The 22,655-nt window shown below is 42.1% G+C and overlaps 1 protein-coding gene across 1 annotated transcript; it reads left to right on the plus strand.

Annotated features, from left to right (window-relative positions):
- The first annotated feature begins 106 nt into the window (after nucleotides 1-106).
- On the plus strand, nucleotides 107-14,808 carry mvk (mevalonate kinase). Its single transcript, XM_010876753.4, has 10 exons — nucleotides 107-483; nucleotides 785-932; nucleotides 1,147-1,294; nucleotides 2,774-2,929; nucleotides 3,620-3,723; nucleotides 4,546-4,591; nucleotides 6,851-6,941; nucleotides 11,062-11,181; nucleotides 11,352-11,505; nucleotides 13,908-14,808. Exons 1-10 carry the CDS (start codon nucleotides 406-408, stop codon nucleotides 14,057-14,059), a joined length of 1,197 nt encoding a protein of 398 aa, XP_010875055.1. The 5' UTR covers nucleotides 107-405; the 3' UTR covers nucleotides 14,060-14,808.
- The last annotated feature ends 7,847 nt before the right edge of the window (nucleotides 14,809-22,655 follow it).

Raw genomic sequence — 22,655 nt, forward strand, 5'->3', positions numbered from 1 at the left:
GGATGGCCATCTAATCACACGACCAATGGCACGAGCGAGAAAGAAGGATGTTGATTGGCTAGGGGGAAAAATCTGTACATCACACCTCCAGCGCTGATTGGACATGAAGTCGGAGGTTCCTGGCGGCGTGCGTTGTGTTGACACTTGACAGAGCAATTGTCCTAGGTTTTCGAGCTAAAAACTAGCAATGTTTATTGCACGTGGCAACAGCTTTATAACGATGTGTTATTCCTTTTGAAAGTACAACGGGACTTTGTAAAGCACTGCGGAGTGTTCTAGAGGTTTTTATTATACTGCTGGAGGACGGTTTCGTGATGAATTAGCTATCGGAAACCAGCTATCTGGCTAACGTTACATTGATAAGAACATAATTTGTCTGTTTTAATTTACTATCTGAGATTGAGAATGCACATCAAGGAATGTATCGTGTCTGCCCCTGGGAAAGCTATCCTCCACGGTGAACACGCTGTGGTGCATGGCAAGGTAAGGGCAATAACGTTAGAGCTGTAGCAAGAAGTTAGTATCTTAGGTATGAGCAACCGACACATTTTAAGTGCGATTACATTATTTATGTTATTATACACTTTTCGTGTTACGTATAGTTGTCTGTCCATCCAATAACTTAACGCGTAAAAATATTTATGTGTTGTTCGCCATATGACCCCAGTAGTCTACAGTGTATTTTATTCAATGTTTGGAGTGAAAGAAGATTGTTTTTATAATTGAATACGCTTGACTGTAACTATAATAAGTCAGAGGCCTTTTTCTCTTCAACCTGTGCTAGATGGCTCTGGCCGTAAGTTTGAACCTGCGCACATACCTGCAGTTGCAGGCCACTTTCACCAGTAAAGTCTGCATTAATCTTCCCAACATCAACGCTTTCCTCAGTTGGGATGTGACGGTGTTGAATCAGCTGGTTCCTGACTCAGAAGGTGAGATTTGTTATTTGGCTGCCATTGGAATTGTAACCAGTGTTTCATTTTTGACGACAGTGTAGCGAATCTGTGAGATGAGTTGGACTTGATCCTGAAAGTAGTTGGGGAAAGTTCTAAAAGGACAGCCGAAAATATCGTTGTGGTCATGTTATCTTGATTTATTTGTTATTATTGTATGCTAATGTTGCCTCTGTTTTCATCATCCTTATAGCTGATCTGCGAAATATGGACGAGCTTGATATTGAGCTAGTCAGGAGGCTGCGAGACTTTGTTGGTATACCAAATGGAGCATTAGATACTCGCAGCATGGCCATTCTTGCCTTTCTCTACATCTACATCTCTATCTTTGCTGGGTCAGGGTAAGATTGATGTCTGATTTAACATATATATTTTTTAATGGTAATCAACCTTTTATATTGAGTAGAGTCATACAGTATGTCATACAGTGTGTCCTGTTGAGTGGCCTAGTGTGACCCAGCGGTCTAAGCTGCTGCCTCCAGTGCAGAGGTCCTCCTAGTGTGACCCAGCGGTCCAAGCTGCTGCCTCCAGTGCAGAGGTCCTCCTAGTGTGACCCAGCGGTCCAAGCTGCTGCCTCCAGTGCAGAGGTTTTCCTAGTGTGACCCAGCGGTCTAAGCTGCTGCCTCCAGTGCAGAGGTCATCTTAGTGTGACCCAGCGGTCCAAGCTGCTGCCTCCAGTGCAGAGGTCTGTAAGATTCAAAAACACTAGTTAGCCTCAGATACAGTATAGCCTTAAAATAAACGAAAAGGTGTCATTGTTTAAAAACAAAGGCTAAAAATGTATTTCTTCTGAGCATTCCTAAGTATTCACAATTTCCGAGGATCTCACATCTCCTGGGGGGCTGTTCCAAAGTGCAAAGGCTGATTGACCGACCCGCACATACTAGTAAGCATACAGTATTTGGATATGAGTTATGTAATGTTGGATGCTAGTCATGTAATGACCAAAAGACATTCTGGTCACAAATAAACATATCCAATCTTGCTAGTAATAAAAGGATGCTTTAATGTCAGGTTTAGCCTGGCAGATAAACAAATCCACTATATAGGCCTGTTAACATAGTGTTGACACACACACACACCAAATCTTTAATAGCCTAATGATCATTGCGGACTTCATCCAAGTGAGAAGGACTTGGGCAACTGGGATCTAGGCAGATGCAATAGGGTCGGCCTAATCAGTGTTGACACAGGAGGCGCTAGGCTAGCGTGTCTGAGAGAGGGGTGGACAGGCTCTGACAGGACGGACAACCACTAATAAGAGGCCGGCATTGGGCCCATGCAGCAGCCTTAACAAGTCTGGATGTGTTTGTCCCTGGGGAGTTATTAGTTTAGTGCATCTTCCTGTCCTGTCTGCTTAAAATGAGCCTGGCTGTCATGGATTTTAACAGCTAGTGTACCAGACCCATGCACAGATTTACTGTACACCATGTTGGTCATTCACAGTGAGAAGGGCTGCTGTGTCTAGGCCTTTAGGCCTGTTTAATTAACATCAAATGAAATCTGCTTTCTGGATATTTTTTTTGCTGTAGGAGCTGTTTCAAAGTGTGATGTTTTTGTGTGCGATCAGTGCCCAGCTGGATCTTTCCAACACTTCTATGTTTAAAAAAAAAAAAAACCACTGTGGTGTTTGATTTGGAGAAAGATTCACAATTTACAAAGATTAAGGAGATAGTTTATTTAATTTGGTTTTTCAGTGTTTCCCCCAGCCTACTCCAATAGGATGAAGATGTCATGCTGCGGGTAGTCACATTTGTAGTTGTAAGCCAGCCAAAAGCTGACCACACTTCAGTTTGGTTTATGGTCCTTGTTCATTTCAGGGAGTTGCCCAGCCTGACTGTGTCTGTGTGGTCAGAGTTACCAACTGGAGCAGGTCTGGGCTCCAGCTCTGCCTACTCTGTGTGCCTGGCTGCCGCTCTGCTCTCCGCCAGTGGAACCATTCCTTCTCCCTTGAGTGACCAAGAAAACACAGCCAGGTAAGAGCCTCACATCAAACCATGAATATATACACACCCTACTTCTGTGGTCTTCAATCTTTTATGGTCCAGCAACCCCTGTTATATGTTGGGCCGTAAAGCTCACGGGCCAACCTCTGGTTTTAACCTCTGGTTTTAACCTCTGGTTTTAACCTCTGGTTTTAACCTCTGGTTTTAACCTCTGGTTTGATTCTCACAGGGGCGGGGTGGTTGGAAAAAGGAAGCCCTCACAAGAGTGTACAAGAGAGTCAACAGAATCCCTTTACATTTGTAAATGCATATTTCAATATAATATATATTTTTAAATATATAGCTATTTGTTATCTTAAAATCCGTTATTTGCATAGAAATGATTTTAAACTAGCTTTCTCACCCTCCCACATTGTAGAATAGTATTGAAGACATTGAAACTACGACATAACACATATGGAATTATGTAGCAATCAAAAAAAGTGTTAAACTGATTAAAATAAATGGAAGGTTTTTCAAAGTAGGCACCCTTTTGTCTCGATGACAGCTTTGCACTTTGCGCACATCAACACAATGTTCCAAAAAGCATATTTCAAATCCTCACTTTTGGGAGAACCCTAGTTGGAACCGGAAATATGAGACTTCTTATGTCCCTGTATTGCAGTATTGTTCTGGAACAAACCAGTAGTGTTTTAATGCCGGCACATCCCGCGTCGACAGGTGGGGTGTGGCAGAGATGGAGCTGATCAACAGGTTTGCCTTCCAGGGTGAGAGGATCATCCATGGGAACCCGTCCGGGGTGGACAACGCTGTGGGCACGTGGGGTAAGACGGGCCGGCCTGCCTTTTGTTCGGGTGGGCCGTGATGCAGTGGGTGATATAGGGGTTTACACGGAGAATCCAAAGGAAGGCACGATCCATGCTGGCAATATGTTTTGTCTGTCAAAAGGCAAGCTTAGTACTGACACTAGTGTAGGTCTACCTCAAAACTATTCTGGGACGGTCTCATTGATACAGGGGTTTAACAGTGGGGAGTGGTGCTGCACACGACACAGTTGCCAGTGGCGGCATGTTGTGTTGCTGCTTCAGGAAGTTAGAAATGTCTCTGACTCTCTGTCAGGGTCTTAGCTCACCAGCAACTTTATTAGGTACACCTGTTAATTGAGTAGGACACCCTTTACCTCCGTCTGCTTCATGTTTCAGCGTGTGTTTGGAGATGCCCTTTTGCACCCTCCTTACTGTAAAGAGTGTTTTCTTTTTTGTATTTGTGGCCTTTCTGTCAGCTTGAACAAGTCTGGCCCTTCTCTGACATAATATCTTGATTAACCTGTTTTCACTCCCAGAACTGGATGTTTTTGTCTAATTGCACCAGTCTCGGTTACCTCCAGAGACTGCAGTGTGTGAAAATCCCAGGAGGTCAGCTGTTTCTGAGACGCCTGACACCAGCTATAATACTATTGTCAAAGTAGCTTAGCACATACATCTTCCCAATTCTAATGTTCGGTTGAACAACTACACCTCTTGCCCAGGTCTTTATGTTTGGACGTGCAGTTTGGTTATTTGCATAACGAGGTGTGACTGATGAAGGATCCAGTGTATATTTCTTTGATACCCATTGCTTTCATCACTTTACTTTGACTCTTGTAGGTGGCATATTGAGATACCATTCTGGGAAAATAACACCCTTAAGCAGGTACTGTAAAGTGTTTAAATAATCCATGTCTATTTCATTCCTGTGAACTTGGTCAATAGGACTAATTTAACAATGTTGCAGATTGATAGTATGCATTATTTCAGCTGTGGGTTGAACTTTTTCCTTTCTTTCGCTATACTGAAGACCCCGAAACTTCTGTGCATCGCATGACCGTAGTGATGGTGGGGATGGGGGTGACACATTTAGTTGCCGGCCTGAAAACGGAGCCTTTTCCTTTTCAGCTGTTCTATTTCCATGTATAACCCAAACGAACCTTCTCATGGCTCTCTTGTCCCTGTGCAGTACACACGGTGGTATCATCAAATCACAATCAAACCGCTGCATCAGTTTGCAGTACATATAGAATACTGAGAGACAATGTCATTGTGATTCCCAGGGAACCACAATATGGTATTACCGCTGCACTTGTGTGCCAATATGAAAAAGCGTTAATGTCATTGTGAGGATCTCACTTCTCATGCATGTTCTCTACTTTAAAACAACAGGCTACCAGTTGGTCAAAGCTCAATCAATGTCTGCAACTTCAGCTAATGGCATCCCTCGTTGACACCACTTACTGTTGTCGCTCTATAAAATTACAATAACATGACAAGCCTGAACCTTAAAGAAATAGTTTATTATTCAAAAGTGCAGCTTCACTGTGTTGTTTTAACAAGATGACATGTTGTCTCATTCATTGATATTCATAGCACACTATCCTTCTGTCCTGATGGTCAGACTGTGTTTGGCTGTAATAAAGGCTGAAGAGTCATGGGAAATAGGCCTGACATTATTTCTACTGGTTTGCAATGCAGCAGTTGTAATGCGTTCTCTCTCTCTCTCTCTCTCTGTGTATTCCATCCTCCATCACTCAAACATCTTATGTAGGAAATACATTTCCCTAACCTCCATTTAAGCCAAGTTAATGCATTCAATTTAATAAAACAGGATTAATACCTTACACATTGTAATACGTTAAATAAGCTTAGACAAGGGTCTAAAGGTAAATTCACTCTAGGGATTTAGCCTGTGAAATTTTAATAGAAACAACAGTGGCCCAAATATTGTTGTACATTTCCAGTACTTACTGCTCAAACTAGGTGATTGGAGAGTCCTGAGTTACTGTAAAATGATGGAAGGATCCCTGTTTTTAAAATGATGGAAGGATCCCTGTTTTTAAAGTGATGGAAGGATCCCTATTCCTGTTCTTAAAGTGATGGAAGGATCCCTGTTCTTAAAGTGATGGAAGGATCCCTATTCCTGTTCTCAAAGGGATCGAATGATCCCTATTCCTGTTCTTAAAGTGATTGAAGGAACCCTATTCCTGTTCTTAAAGTCATGGAAGGATCCCTATTCCTGTTCTTACCTGGAGAGGAATGGTGGTGCTCAAAGACTGTTAACTAACACTTCATAATTTCGTTGAGGTCAGACCAGTAACAAAGTGACTAAGTGTGAACACACTGTTTATGTGTGCTGTTTATATATAAGATTATGTACTTTTGGGACAATGCATTAAGAACGTGTGTCTTGTAGATTTTATGTTTGCATTGTGTGTTTACCATATATTTTTATATTGCTATGAAGCAGTAGAAGGCTTATTAATATGTATCACACAGTTTTTATTATAATTTTATTTTATCCTATTTCCTCCCTCAAGCTCACGGGAGACCAATCTGCCTGGGCTAGTCTATAAGCTCACGGGAGACCAATCTGCCTGGGCTAGTCTATAAGCTCACAGGAGACCAATCTGCCTGGGCTAGTCTATAAGCTCACAGGAGACCAATCTGCCTGGGCTAGTCTATAAGCTCACAGGAGACCAATCTGCCTGGGCTAGTCTATAAGCTCACAGGAGACCAATCTGCCTGGGCTAGTCTATAAGCTCACAGGAGACCAATCTGCCTGGGCTAGTCTATAAGCACGAATCAAACCCTGATCTTGTGTGTAGAGGTGAAGTAACAGAAGCTTCGGGGTCTTTAGGCATGACTGTCACCCAGGTCACAGGGGGCCAATGAATTTGCATGAATGTCAGGTGGCATTAGATTTCTAAAGGACGTTGACATTGGCTGCTTTACAATTAAGGCTTTCCTCTATGGTGCTGGCCTTGCTGTCACAGAAGTGATCTGTGCTCTGTCTCTCGTTGGACTGTTGGCTCCACTCTGTTGCCAGTCAAATTAGGGAAATGAGGACCATGGGAACACTACTGCAGGTTCACCATGTGCTGGGATCTGGCTAACTTGCCTTTATGATTCTCATTTACAGGGTACCAATGTTGAGGATCCTACTCACAAACACCAAAGTCCCCCGCAGCACCAAAGTACTGGTTGCTGGAGTGAAGGACAAAATGAACAAGGTACTAAATGTCCTCTACAATGTTGTTGTCGCTGCGTTCTTGTTCCCAGTCTCTTAAGTGTATATAGATACAGTTAGGTCCGGAAATAATTGGACACTGACACAAGTTTTGTTATTTTGGCTGTTTACTGAAATATACTCACAGCTACAGTTAAATAATGGATATGGGCTTAAAGTGCAGTCTCTCGGCTTAATTTGAGGGTATTCACATCGAAATTGGTGGAAGGATTTAGGAATTACTGCTCTTTAATATGTAACCCCCACTTTTTCAAGGGACCAAAAGTAATTGGACAATGGACTCAAAAGCTGTTTCACGGACAGGTGTGGACTATTTCTTTATTTATTTTCTATTTCATCAATTAAGCAGGTGAAAGGTCTGGAGTTGATTCCAGGTGTGGCATTCCCATTTGGAAGCCTTTGCTGTGAACCCACAACATGCTGACAAAGGAGCTCTCAATGCAAGTGAAACAGGCCATCCTTAGGCTGCATTTTTTTTTTTAATACATCAGAGAGATAGCAGGAACATTAGGAGTGGACGTCCACGGAAGACAACAGTGGTGGATGATCGTAGGATCCTTTCCATGGTAAAGAAAAATCGCTTCACAACATCCTGCCAAGTGAAGAACACTCTCCAAGAGGAAGGTACATCATTATCCAAGTCTACCATAAAGAGAAGACTTCACGAGAGCAAATACAGAGGGAACGGCATTCTTTGGACAGATGAAACTAAGAATACCGGAATGATGGGAAGAAAAACGTATGGAGACTGCTTGGAACTGCTCATGACCCGAAGCATACCACATCATCTGTAAACCATGGTGGAGGCAGTGTGATGGCATGGACATTCATGGCTTCCAATGGCATTGGGTCACTAGTTTTTATTGATGTGACAGGAGACAGAAGCAGCCGGATGAATTCTGTAGTGTATAGGGATATATTGTCTGCTCAGATTCAGCCAAATTCAGCGAAGTTGATTAGACGGCGCTTCACTTTACAGATGGACAATGACCCAAAAATACTGCGAAAGCAACCCAGGAGTTTAAGGCAAAGAAGTGGAATATTCTGCACTGGCCGAGTCAGTCACCTGATTTCAACACAATTGAGCATGCGTTTCACCTGCTGAGGACAACTTAAGGCTCACGGACAAACAACTGAAGACAGCTGCAGTAAAGGCCTGGCAAAGTATTACAAAGGAGGAAACCCAGCATTTGGTGATGTCCATGCGTTCCAGACTTTAAGCAGTCATTGCCTGCAAAAAAATATTTTTTATTTATGATTGTGTTAATTTGTCCTATTACATTTGAACCCCTGAATTATGGGGTGTATGAAAATGGATACAATTAAACGTTTAATATGATATTTTTGGGCAACCTCTTGAATTAAAACTGAAAGTCTGCAATTAAATTGCATCTCACTTGTTTCATTTCAAATCCATTGTGGTGATGTACCGAACCAAAATTACCAAAATTCTGTCAGTGTCCAAATATTTCCAGACTTGACTGTATAGTGTGGTCTGATCATTCGTTCAATCTAGTCATTCAGCCATTAAAATACATGTATACATGTTTTTCCATTGAAATAACATCAAATTGATCAGAAATACAGTGTAGACATTGTTAATGTTAATCACTATTGTAGCTGGAATCGGCAGATTTTTCTTTTTGATGGCGTATCTGCATAAGCGTAGAGGCCCATTATCAGCAACCAACAGTCCTGTGTTCCAATGGCATGTTGTGTTTGCTTATCCAAGTTTATAATTTTAAAAGGCTAATTGATCATTACAAAACCCTTTTGAAAATCAATCATTCACATTTATTTTATAAAGCCCTTTCTACATCAGCAGTTTTAACTAAGTGCTTTTACAACACACCCAGCTTGAAACCGCAAGGACCAAGCAACAACAGTATTGATGCACAGTGGCTAGGAGAAACTCCCTGAAAGGGACCGAAACTTGAGAGGAACCAGACTCGGAGGGGTGGCCAGTCCTCTTCTGGCTGAAAACTGTATAAAACTGGCCTTCTTTAGGCTAGTTGAGTATGTGGAGAATCTGCAATTGTGTGTTTGATGACAGGCTCAAAATGTCCAGAAACAAATAACTTTCTTTTGAAACTCGACAGTTTTTTCTTGTTCTGAGAAATTAAGGTTTTTCCATGCAAGAAATAGCCAAGTAACTGAATATCTCATACAACGCTGTGAACTACTCCCTTTACAGCTCACAACTGAGCAAAAGGACAAATACATTAGAGTGTCTATTTTGAGAAACAGACACCTCACAGGTCCTCAACTGGCAGCATCATTAAGTAGTACCTGCAAAACACCATTCTCAACGTCAACAATGAAGACGTGGCTCCGGGATGCTGGCCTTCTAGACAGAGTTGCAAAGAAAAAGACATCTCACACTGGGCAATAAAAAGAAAAGATTAAAATGAGCAAAAGAACACAGGCAATGGACAGAGGAAGACTGGAGAAAAGTGTTATAGACAGACTAATCTAAGTTTGAGATGTTTGGATCACAAAGAAGAACATTCGTGACAAGCAGAACAAATGAAAAGATGCTGGAGGAGTGCTTGTCACCATCATGTGATAGTCTGGGGGTGCTTTGGTGGTGGTAAAGTGGGGGATTTGTACAGGGTAAAAGGGATCTTGAAGAAGGCTGGCTATCACTCCACTTTGCAACGGTGCTTGATTGGAGCCAGTTTCATCCTACAACAGGACAATGACAATGGAGTGGCCAGCACAGTCATCGGACCTCAACCCTATTGAGTTGTTGTGGGAGTAGTTTGACCGTATGATACATAAGAAGTCCCCATCAAGCCAATCCAAATTGTGGGAGGTGCTTCAGGAAACATGGGCTCTTCAGATTTCCTCATCAAATTGGCAACTAGAACGCCAAAGGTCTGCAAGGCTGCAAATGGGGGATTATTTAATGAAAGCAAAGCCTGAAGGACACTAATTATTTCAATAAAAAAAATCATTATTTCTAAACTTGTCAAGGTTATAACCCCTAGATCAATCATGACCAATAGATGAGATGATCTGTACATTTGCTTCTTGACTCTGTACTCTTGACTTTTTAAAGAATATTCATTGTCAATTTGATGTTATTTTAATGGACGAAAGGAAATTCTGTGAAGAAAATGTCTAAGTGACCCCCAAACGTTTGAACAGTAGTGTATATGTAGAGCCTGTTTTAATGGATGATATGACTAATAGATGAAACTGATGATCAGACTACTATATAACTTAATATCACCACTAGATATGATAATATGACTACTAGATTAATTGGATATGATCGCTAAATAAGCTGATGAATGATCTGACCACTGGATGAATGATCCGAGCACTGGATGAGTGATCCGAGCACTGGATGAATGATCCGAGCACTGGATGAGTGATCCGAGCACTGGATGAGTGATCCGAGCACTGGATGAGTGATCCGAGCACTGGATGAGTGATCCGAGCACTGGATGAGTGATTCGACCACTGGATGAATGATCTGACCTTTATATGAATGATCTGACTACTACATAACATGATCTGACCAATAGTTAAGAGGATATGACCACTAGATCACATGCTATGCCCACTAGATTAGATGATATGACCACTAGATTAGATGATATGACCGCTAGATCAGATGATATAACCGCTAGATCAGATGATATAACCGCTAGATCAGATGCTATGCCCACTAGATTAGATGAAATGACCACTAGATCAGATGCTATGACCACTAGATTAGATGCTATGATAAGGCCGCTAGTGAGATGTTATAATCAATCATGACCAATAGACGAGAAGATCTGAACATTTATTTATTAGTCTGTACTGTTGACTTAACTTAGGTTGTTGTTTATTTACGTAGTAGTGGTCGTAGGAGAAACAACCCAGTGTTGAGTTGTTAAATGTTTTGCGCTGTACGCAGTGATCTACAGTCACAGTCAGGAAAGTAATTGTTTAATAATGATCCTAGGTCATTTTGGATCAGTTTTAGTGCTGAGTGAGCAGGGTGATGTAGGACATAAGGGAAGACTGAGATCAAATCACACTTCCGTAAGCATATTCATTGTTACATTTTAAAGTAGTATTTTATGTTTATCTGCTGTTGTCCACTCCAGTTTCCCTCCATTATAAACCCTGTGCTGGACTCGGTGGATGCCATCTCCTGCACCTGTGAGCAGACGTTATCAGAGATGACCAGCGACAGTCCCACGCCGGAGCACTACGATATCCTGGAGGTACCGTATGGAATCCCAGTCCTGATAGGACAGACACTGGCAGGGTGGCTTAGTGTGGAAAGATTCCCACGCTCTTAAACATGCTCAAGACAACAGCTGGTATTTTCATGCATGGAAAGCCTTAAATGAAAAGGAAACAAATAACGGAACTGCCATTATGTGTCCCGTAGGAGCTTATTGACATTAACCAGCACCACCTGAATGTGATGGGTGTAGGACATCCAGCACTAGACAACCTCTGTCGGGTCACCCTAGCCAGGGGGCTGCACAGCAAGCTGACGGGTGCCGGGGGAGGGGGCTGTGCCATCACCCTGCTTAGACCCGGTAATGTACTGTCACTGCTCACAGCCCTGCAATGCTGCCTGGACTTGTCATTTCTTGTCCTGCAGTAGTATACCCAAATAAGGGTTCTTTCCAGGTGGATTGTATCCACCATTGTCACCCCCATCTTGCTAATTTAAGTCTCAAATGGGCCAGTTCAGTAAGACAAAAGGGTCTTTCTGGGTTTCACTCTAACTTCCACTCTAACAGAAACAGGCAGAGGACCTGTCTGAATACACCGCCTTGTTTGTTTATGCCTGCAGCTTGTAACACATTGAATTTTAATCAGCTAAAGATCTCCTAAATATAGCCCCAAATGATGTTGATTAGCTTTGTTGTAGTAGAAAGCAAGTGTTGCACTTTTTGTGGTTTGCAGCTATTTTCCATTAAGTTGACTCAAGTGTCTCTGTCAGTTTTTTTCCGTTAGTGCAATCACATCAACTGTGAGCTGAAACCCTTTGATTTGAGCAATCCTGCTGTCAGGTTTAAACAAACTACTGTCTCATGCCGTTCTACCTACTTAGAATTTCTTTTTTTTACTCAAGAACATTTTAGCGGCTCACTATTTGGTCTTCAGCTGAATGAATATGACTGCTTTCATTAATGAAGTACAGGTGCTGGTCATAAAATTAGAATATCATCAAAAGTTGATTTATTTCAGTAATTCCATTCAAAAAGTGAAACTTGTATAATGTATACATTCATTCCACATAGACTGATGTATTTCAAGTGTTTATTTCTTGGAATTTTGATGATTATAACTGACAACTAATGAAAACCCCAAATTCAGTATCTCACAAAATTTAGAATATTGTGAAAAGGTTCAATATTGAAGACACCTGGCGCCACACTCTAATCAGCTAATTAACCCAAAACACCTGCAAAGGCCTTTAAATGGTCTCTCAGTCTAGTTTTGTAGGCTACACAATCATGGGGAAGACTGCTGACTTGACAGCTGTCCAAAAGACGACCATTGACACCTTGCACAAGGAGGGCAAGACACAAAAGGTCATAGCTAAAGAGGCTGGCTGTTCACAGAGCTCTGTGTCCAAGCACATTAATAGAGAGGCGAAGGGAAGGAAAAGATGTGGTAGAAAAAAGTGTACAAGCAATAGGGATAACCGCACCCTGGAGAGGATTGTGAAACAAAACCCATTCAAAAATGTGGGGGAGATTCACAAAGAGTGGACTGCAGCTGGAGTCAGTGCTTCAAGAACCACCACGCACAAACGTATGCAAGACATGGGTATCAGCTGTCGAATTCCTTGTGTCAAGCCACTCTTGAACAAGACACAGCGTCAGAAGCGTCTCGTCTGGGAGAGGACTGGACTGCTGCTGAGTGGTCCAAAGTGATGTTCTCTGCTGAAAGTAAGTTTTGCATTTCCTTTGGAAATCAAGGTCCCAGAGTCTGGAGGAAGAGAGGAGAGGCACAGAATCCACATTGCTTGAAGTCCAGTGTAAAGTTTCCACAGTCAGTGATGGTTTGGGGTGCCATGTCATCTGCTGGTGTTGGTCCACTGTGTTTTCTGAGGTCCAAGGTCAACGCAGCCGTCTACCAGGAAGTTTTAGAGCACTTAATGCTTCCTGCTGCTGACCAACTTTATGGAGATGCAGATTTCATTTTTCAACAGGACTTGGCACCTGCACACAGTGCCAAAGCTACCAGTACCTGGTTTAAGGACCATGGTATCCCTGTTCTTAATTGGCCAGCAATCTCGCCTGACCTTAACCCTATAGAAAATCGATGGGGTATTGTGAAGAGGAAAATGCGATACGCCAGACCCAACAATGCAGAAGAGCTGAAGGCCACTATCAGAACAACCTGGGCTCTCATAACACCTGAGCAGTGCCACAGACTGATCGACTCCATGCCACACCGCATTGCTGCAGTAATTCAGGTGGAGCCCCAACTAAGTATTGAGTGCTGTACATGATCATACTTTTCATGTTCATACTTTTCAGTTGGCCAACATTTCTAAAAATATATTTTTTGTATTGGTCTTAAGTAATATTCAAATTTTCTGAGGTACTGAATTTGGGATTTTCATTAGTTGTCAGTTATAATCATCACATTTAAAAGAAATAAACATTTGAAATATATCAGTCTGTGTGTAATGAATGCATATAATATACAAGTTTCACTTTTTGAATGGAATTACTGAAATAATGTTTATTCTAATTTTATGACCAGCACCTGTATATGCAGTTTCTCTGATGCTTTTATCCAAGGCAACTTACTGTATAGACAGGGAGTAAAGTGAGAACTGAACCCATAATTCTGCCTGTGACAGTGCCAGCCCTATTTATTCTCCAGGGGCTAATGGGTAAAAACCTCTGCAGGTTTTTACCCATTAGCGTCGTTAACTGTTAGGTTTCTTTTTATCTCTGCGATTTTTCTCTGGTAGAAACTGAACACTCTGTGGTCCAGAACACGGTCCAGGACTTGAGAGAGTGTGGCTATGACTGCTGGGAGACCAGGATCGGTGCCGCAGGCGTTCAGGAGCACTCCCCCCTGGCTGTCAAAGAGGAGGTCCTGGAGGTGTTGGCGCGCTACTGAGTGAAGAGTGAAGAGTGGAGGTCAATGAATGTGGTCATACAAGTCTTCCATTATTCAAGCATGCCAGGGAACAATGGAAGAGTACTCGTGGGACCATATGTTAATTCTATGTCCACTCCTGAATTATACTGCCTTTTCCCATCAGTCAAGGCGTGCTTTCTGTTTCAGGAGAGGAGCATGGCTGATCACCTGGTAATCACTTGTTTTTCTCATTTGGTGCAGCCGCAGTACCACGGTTCTAGTGCCACTGGGGGTGGATGATCTCTCACTACATTGAAATTAGTGGTTCGAAATTTTTCTGTTTTTGTTATGTGCCCTCTATTCCCTGGCCCGACCTGAATGTTTCAGAAGTAGTCATGGGCTGTTTTAGGTTTAGCCTGAGCGTATTAAGAGTCCAAAATAAGTTGGTGTGAAAATCTAGAGAAACCCCTCCAATGTTGGTTGCTCTAAAATCTGGTTTTGATGACACAGAGTCTCCCCACAGTAAAACCCGCACAGTGGAAAAACATGGAAAGGACTGTATTTTTTTCGGTGTGCTGGCTGTCAGTACATGACTTGTTCATTCCAAAGGAGACTGCTGTGAGCTGTTTGTCCAATAGATGGCAGCAAAATGTAATAACTGTACTAAGAACTACATACTAGTGACTGGTTCAATGCTTGATTCAGAAGTCAATACCATGCCATGGCAGATGCATCTCTTGTTAAACTGACCATTTTAAAAATGAAAATAAACTGTGCATCTTTCTGTTTCTCATGCTCTGAATACTTATATATACATACATACATACATACATACATACATACAGTGGGGAGAACAAGTATTTGATACACTGCCGATTTTGCAGGTTTTCCTACTTACAAAGCATGTAGAGGTCTGTCATTTTAGGTACACTTCAACTGTGAGAGACGGAATCTAAAACAAAAATCCAGAAAATCACATTGTATGATTTTTAAGTAATGAATTTGCATTTTATTGCATGACATAAGTATTTGATACATCAGAAAAGCAGAACTTAATATTTGGTACAGAAACCTTTGTTTGCAATTACAGAGATCATACGTTTCCTGTTGTTCTTGACCAGGTTTGCACACACTGCAGCAGGGATTTCGGCCCATTCCTCCATACAGACCTTCTCCAGATCCTTCAGGTTTCGGGGCTGTCACTGGGAAATACAGACTTTCAGCTCCCTCCAAAGATTTTCTATTGGGTTCAGGTCTGGAGACTGACTAGGCCACTCCAGGACCTTGAGATTCTTCTTACGGAGCCACTCCGTAGTTGCCCTGGTTGTGTTTCGGGTCATTGTTATGCTGGAAGACCCAGCCACAACCCATCTTCAATGCTCTTACTGAGGGAAGGAGGTTGTTGGCCAAGATCTCGTGATACATGGCCCCATCCATCCTCCCCTCAATACGGTGCAGTCGCCCTGTCCCCTTTGTAGAAAAGCATCCCCAAAGAATGATGTTTCCACCTCCATGCTTCACGATTGGGATGGTGATCTTGGGGTTGTACTCATTCTTCTTCTTCCGCCAAACATGGCGAGTGGAGTTTAGACCAAAAAGCTCAATTTTGTCTCATCAGACCACATGACCTTCTCCCATTCCTCCTCTGGATCATCCAGATGGTCATTGGCAAACTTCAGACAGGCCTGGACATGCGCTGGCTTGAGCAGGGGGACCTTGCGTGCGCTGCAGGATTTTAATCCATGACGGCGTAGTGTGTTACTAATGGTTTTCTTTGAGACTGTGGTCCCAGCTCTCTTCAGGTCATTGACCAGGTCCTGCCGTGAAGTTCTGGGCTGATCCCTCATCATCCTCATGATCATTGATGCCCCACGAAGTGAGATCTTGCATGGAGTCCCAGACCGAGGGAGATTGACCGTCATCTTGAACTTCTTCAATAATATATAATAATAATAATAATTGCGGCAACAGTTGTTGCCTTCTCACCAAGCTGCTTGCCTATTGTCCTGTAGCCCATCCCAGGCTTGTGCAGGTCTACAATTTTTTCCCTGATGTCCTTACACAGCTATCTGGTCTTGGCCATTGTGGAGAGGTTGGAGTCTGTTTGATTGAGTGTGTGGACAGGTGTCTTTTATACAGGTAACGAGTTCAAACAGGTGCAGTTAATACAGGTAATGAGTGGAGAACAGGAGGGCTTCTTAAAGAAAAACTAACAGGTCTGTGAGAGCCGGAATTCTTACTGGCTGGTAGGTGATCAAATACTTATGTCATGCAATAAAATGCAAATTAATTATTTAAAAATCATACAATGTGATTTTCTGGAGTTTTGTTTTAGATTCCGTTTTTCACAGATGAAGTGTACTTATGATTAAAATTACGTGCGTGTGCGTGTGCGTGTGTGTGTGGTGTGTGTTAGGTCTTACTAAACTCATGGGGAACAAATGTCCCAATGCGTATAGTAAAACCAGAGAATTTGACTCATTGGGACCTTTTGCTGGTCCCCGTGAGGCAAAAGTCAATTTCCGGTTTAGGGTCAAACTTACAATTTATTTTAAAGTTAGAATTGGGGTTTCTTTAAGGTCCAGGCGTTGTTTGTTAATTTTAGGGTTAAGGTTAGGCATTACATCTAGGTTAAGTTTAGGCATAAATGTTACTTTATTGGGGTTAGGGTAAGTGTTCATGCAATTTCTATTTTCTGGTCCTCACGAGGGTAGCTGTACAAACTTGTGTGTGTGTGTGTGTGTGTGTGTGTATATGTATGTATATGTGTGCGTATGAGTATGTATGTATATGTGTGTGTGTATATATATATGTGTATATGTTTGTGTCTTAAGTCAAAGGGAGCTATTGAACGCTTGGCTTCAATCCAATACTTTTACTGTGAATTCATGGAATAAAAATACAAAATAGATTTTGTAGATGAATCACATTCTCAAGAAGCATATCACGGTAATTGTTTTCTCAAGGTTTTCTCCGGAGAGAAAAAAAAAAATCTAATTTCTCTATTTTCTTTGGTGATGAAACAGCCCTCAAGCTCTTCTTTCCAAGAGCTGAGTATGAAATTGGAAATGACAGCCTTTCTCTGATTTCTTTGGTCATCAAATATGTCTGACACATCCATATCCCAGCTGCAGACCAAGACATGCAAAGCCTTCAAACTCACTATTGGTTGGTAGGTTACATCTCTGCCTATGCCTTTCACATTGGTTTTCATGGTTGTTATTTATATCAGCCGTGACATGCCAGTGTCTGTGCAAGGCTTCTGTTTGATTTACCTAGTAGTAGTCGTAGGGGAAACAACCCAGTGTTGAGTTGTTAAATGTTTTGCGCTGTACGCAGGGATCTACAGTCACAGTCAGAAAAGTCATTGTTTAATAATGAACCTGGGTCATTTTGGATCAGTTTTAGTGCTGAGTGAGCGGGGTGACGTAGGACATAAGGGAAGGGAGGCTGGATTTGTAAGGCTTTTCAGGGAGCCTCTGGATTACCATGCCTCTAATGTGGATCAACAGCTCACAGTGGTGGGCAGTGACTCACACTAATATTAGTGCTGACACACACACACACACACACAGTCCTAAGTTGTTTTATTTAACTGCTCATTTCCTAAGCATAACATAACGTCTGTTTTTCGGCCCATGCAGCAATTACATAAAATCTGGATTTGCGTCATTTAGGAAATGTAACATTTTGGAAAAGGTCGTTTGGGTATATCGCGGTCTTGAATGTCCATTCCATTTCTTTTGGTAAATGTCAGAGAGATGGAGAAGTGTGGACCTGGCAGTGTGTGTGAATGAAAGGCGTTTTCTGACGTGTCCCCTCCCCCATCCATCCCCTTTCCGTCTGTCGCCTCCTCCGTCCCCTTGAATTGTGTCATCTTTATGTCAGGGCTGCCTCTGTCAGTGCTCGGCACTGTTGCCTCTAACCCCCGCCGCAATTTAATTACCACTGCGCTTTTCAATTGAAATGGCATTGACGAGGGGGGACAAGAGGGAGACGGCAGCCGTTTTTTATTTGAAGCCCCTCTTATCTCTCCCTCTTTCTCCCTTTTAGCCCTGCGAGGCACAGATGTTTTTTTTAGTTTTTTTTTTTATCAATGTCAGCACCAGCTTCTTTCTGCTCTGATGAATAGATTCTAAGGAGGTCCTGACATTATTTCAGATAACAGAGAGCAAGGAAAGGGGGTCAAGGATAGAGGGAGAATGTCAGCCCTGGAGATGAAATGAAAACTCTAGGCTAGCCTTAAAAGTGTTGCCCCGGGAGAAAATAGATGTACAAATGATTTTCTTGTGTGTTCAGTTTTTGTATCATGTGACATGTGCAGATCACTGTAGGACAATTATTGGCAATACCAAAATCCAACTGCTCAAGCTGAAGTATTACCATGGTAAATATTTTGTGTGAAGTGGTGTGTGTGAAGTGGTGTGTGAATCATCTGGTCTTGATGAGTTGTTGGTGAGATGTTATCGGGAACCATTCACTTTTAATACATAATTGGAACTAACAGAGGTGTCACTTTGTTTTTGGCCATGACTGGTGGCTGTTGGCCGGTGCCCATTTTTACTTTGTCTGTCTGTGTTCTCTAGGTCCATGTTAGGGATGCTGAGTACACTACGCGGTCATCGAGATGCATATGTTTGTGTGTGTTTTGTCAGATGTGTGTGTGTGGCTCCTCTGAGAGTGCTGAGAATCCCTTGCTGGTCTAGCCTGCAGGCCCCTCTCGTTGCAGGGCTCTGTGATCCTCCTGCAGGAAGTCTGCCCTTTTGGAGAAGTGATGTGAGATGAGGCGTGGGTGACTGACTGTGGTGAAGTGCTGGGTCTGCTGACCCTATTAAGGCCAGCAGGGTGTGATGGAATCTGTGAAAACACTCCATGCTTTGTTTGAAAAGAAGTGGAACATTGGTGCCATTTGTGGAAAACCAGTGCCTCAGTTGTGACCTGTGTAGCAGAAGGCTTCAAGTATTCTGGTAATTCCCTCTTGATTCCAGGAATCCTCAAACTGTGATGTTGGGAAAAACAAAATTAATTTAACTTATGACTTTCACATGAGCAATAGAGTTAAGTTTTTGTTTGCTACTCAAAATCACACCATAGACAGAGCTACTCACATCGTTGTTGAGGGTGTTGATCCACTGCAGGGCATCGCTCGTGTCCATTTCACGTCATATTTCATCATATGGCTAATGATACGATGTCTTGGCATTGGGTAGGGTAATTGATTGGGTGCAGAAGCTGAGGACACCTGCCCAGTATGTCATCCCCTTAGTGCCGGCAGCTCTCTTGTTTAATTGCAGGCTAAGGCACCACTTTCTTGTTGCCTTTGAAGAGCCTCATTGATTTTTATACCACCCTCATACCTGCTCTGCTCGTTTTAAGAGCAAATCCCTCATGGCAAAGTTGCCGGGAATGTAAAAGCATGAAATCTGTCAGTGGTTTCTTTTCTTCACACAAGGCTTTCAGGTGCAATCCAGACATCTTGACATTGAATGTTTGAAAAATCGGCCCCATCTGCTTTTTAAAAGAGTGAGAGTATGTACTGAGGCAGTATTTTCTCCTACCTGTCTACCTCCTGCACAGGGCAGCTCAAGGCTAGCTCATCGCCAGCTCTCTTTCTAACGCCAGACAGTCGTCTATTTCGGGAAAGTGATTCCATTAATTGTACAGATTAACTTACAGTATGCCAAAATTGGCTGAAGTGAGTTGATGATGGGACTCAGTTCTGTTGTAAATGCAGCAACTTCTGATATGACAGCTTCACTGTAAAAAATGTGAAATTCTCAGTCTGTTTTAGCAGTTATTGAATTTCATAGAATTGTAATGAAAACTGCAGAAAGGAATTTAATAATCATGGCAACATTGTAGGTTGACAATTTATTTTCCTAATTTCTGATATGTTAACTGTGATTTTCCAAAATTGTACCACTGCCTCTAATGCCATTCTTTTAAATAAGACTGATTTATCGGAAAGTTCGAATCAGTTATGACATTGCCCATCTAGCAAGTGAAATGAATCTGACCCTGTCAAAAATCTACCTCATAACTATGACAATGATTTATTTAGGTTGTGTCGTTGTCTTTTGTATAATGAATAGTGTCTGCTGTAGCATTCGGGTGACAATTCTAGTGAATAATTTTTAATTTGCTCAGTATTATAACATCAATTTGAGTGATTTCACTTGATCGCTCTCAGTTAGGAAGGTTTCTTCAATCAAAAAAATGTACAGTTCATTGCAACTATTATTCTAAATCCAACGCTGCAAACAGGCCAATTATTTAGTCATGCTGCAACCCTGTGTGCAGAAAAAGCTGGCATAGAACTCAATGCAATTACACTTGGCTCTCAAAAGACCCAAAATATCCAAGCAGAAATTTGATTAGCATTCATTTAGTAAGAACCAGCTTATCTAACATGACTATTTTGAACTGTGTTTTGAATTGAAAAAAACATTCATAATTTTTCCTGGGATTGCTGCCAGTTCATTGAATCTCAGTCATCAAGTACGCTGTATGGTGGATGTCCAATGACAATGTGACAGCCTGCAGGGAGGAGGTGAGACTGTTACGAGAGAGGTACCGGTAGGTATACAAGCCAAAAAATAAACAAGGAAGCTGAATGGGGACTTCAATAGATGGTACACCCTGTCATACCCCCTATTATACACCCTATTATACACCCTGTCATATGCCCTATTATACACCCTATTATACACCCTGTCATACCCTCTATTATACACCCTGTCATACCCCCTATTATACACCCTATTATACACCCTGTCATACACCCTATTATACACCCTGTCATACCCTCTATTATACACCCTATCATACCCCCTATTATACACCCTATTATACACCCTGTCATACACCCTATTATACACCCTGTCATACCCTCTATTATACACCCTGTCATACCCCCTATTATACACCCTGTCATACGCCCTATTATACACCCTATTATACACCCTGTCATACACCCTATTATACACCCTGTCATACGCCCTATTATACACCCTATTATACACCCTGTCATACCCCCTATTATACACCCTGTCATACCCCCTATTATACACCCTATTATACACCCTGTCATACCCTCTATTATACACCCTGTCATACCCCCTATTATACACCCTATTATACACCATGTCATACGCCCTGTCATACGCCCTATTATACGCCCTATTATACACCCTGTCATACGCCCTGTCATACATCCTATTATACGCCCTGTCATACGTCCTATCATACGCCCTATTATACACCATGTCATACACCCCAATATACCCCTTCATTTACCCTATTACACGCCCTGTCATATAGCCTATTATACACCCTATTACACGCCCTGTCATATAGCCTATTATACACCCTATTACACGCCCTGTCATACCCCCTATTATATGCCCTGTCATACACCCTGTCATACCCCGTATTACACGCCCTGTCATACCCCCTATTATACACCCTTTTATACACCATGTCATACACCCTATCAAAAGGGTAAAAGCTAGACATTCTATTTTTGTGTTTAACAACGTCTAGCTAGGCACTATTGATAGCCTACCCTCTGGCTACACTAACACCTGCTCTCGCAAACATAACGCCCGTAATCATAGGGCCCTTTGGAGCGCGGCGGGGTCAGCCCAATACACCATCGGTGCCTGCTCTCCGGGATGTTTATGCCAAACTGTGCTTGACTAAGGTGATCGTGGACCTCATCCACTCGTGTCATCCACTCTACTACCATCTGCTGACCAGGGAGAGAAAAAACCAACCATCTGCATTGTAGTCATACACTCACCGCAGCTAATTCATACACATTCCCCTTACACACACGCGCCCACACACACACACACCTAGTCTCATTCTTTCTTACACACACTGTCGACATGCATGCACACATTCACCGACACGCATACCCTCGTTCCGCCAAGCGGCTGACATTATGAGCTGCACACTCACTAGTCACTTTGCAGCCTATTAAAAATCCCCAGAGCTCGATTGTCCCACCTGTGATATCGTCACATTCTCTTAGAGAAAATGATGTGTTTGCATGTAGTACTGATCTGATTCTCCTGAATCTGCCAGTGGAAGCTCTTCATATGTTTGGTTGTACAGATCCTGAGGAATGCAATGTTTGATCATAGTAAAAGGCAAAAGCATACACACAAAAGTCATGAAAAAGTTAGTAACCCAAACCGTTTGAGGTACGTAAAATCAAGTTGCATTCCAAAGGTGGAGTGTCTTGGGAAAACATCTGTCAAGATAACTGTCATGGTTTTAGGTTTAGGTTTTCACAGCCAGTTATATGTCCCCAGGGGAGATTTTTTTTTTACAAAGTTCTGTCACAAAAGCAATCGTTGGGACCTTAGATGCTTGGTGCTACAAACAATTAAATCAACCATGTGGGTCTTAGCAGGAAATGCCAATTTCATTATAATATGTTGTGTATTTTATACTCAACATCAAATTGCTAAATGTTCTATGGTATAACCATCCCAATTCCTTATGATAACTTTGTAGAAATCTGTACATATTTTATCCACAGTTTGCATGATAATGTATATGTATGATAACATATGATAATGTTTATAAAGTATATGATACAAGTTTTTGATACACTGCCGATTTTGCA

The sequence above is a fragment of the Esox lucius genome, chromosome 13, assembly GCF_011004845.1.
Source record: "Esox lucius isolate fEsoLuc1 chromosome 13, fEsoLuc1.pri, whole genome shotgun sequence".
In the NCBI taxonomy this organism is placed as follows: Eukaryota; Metazoa; Chordata; class Actinopteri; order Esociformes; family Esocidae; genus Esox; species Esox lucius.

What these genes read in the sequence shown, in the direction of transcription:
- mvk (XM_010876753.4), top strand. Translation starts at nt 406, where the DNA reads ATGCACATCAAGGAATGTATCGTGTCTGCCCCTGGGAAAGCTATCCTC. An exon ending in GACCAAGAAAACACAGCCAG is followed by an intron (nt 2,930 to 3,619) that starts GTAAGAGCCTCA and finishes CCGCGTCGACAG; the next exon opens with GTGGGGTGTGGCAGAGATGG. An exon ending in TGAAGGACAAAATGAACAAG is followed by an intron (nt 6,942 to 11,061) that starts GTACTAAATGTC and finishes TGTCCACTCCAG; the next exon opens with TTTCCCTCCATTATAAACCC.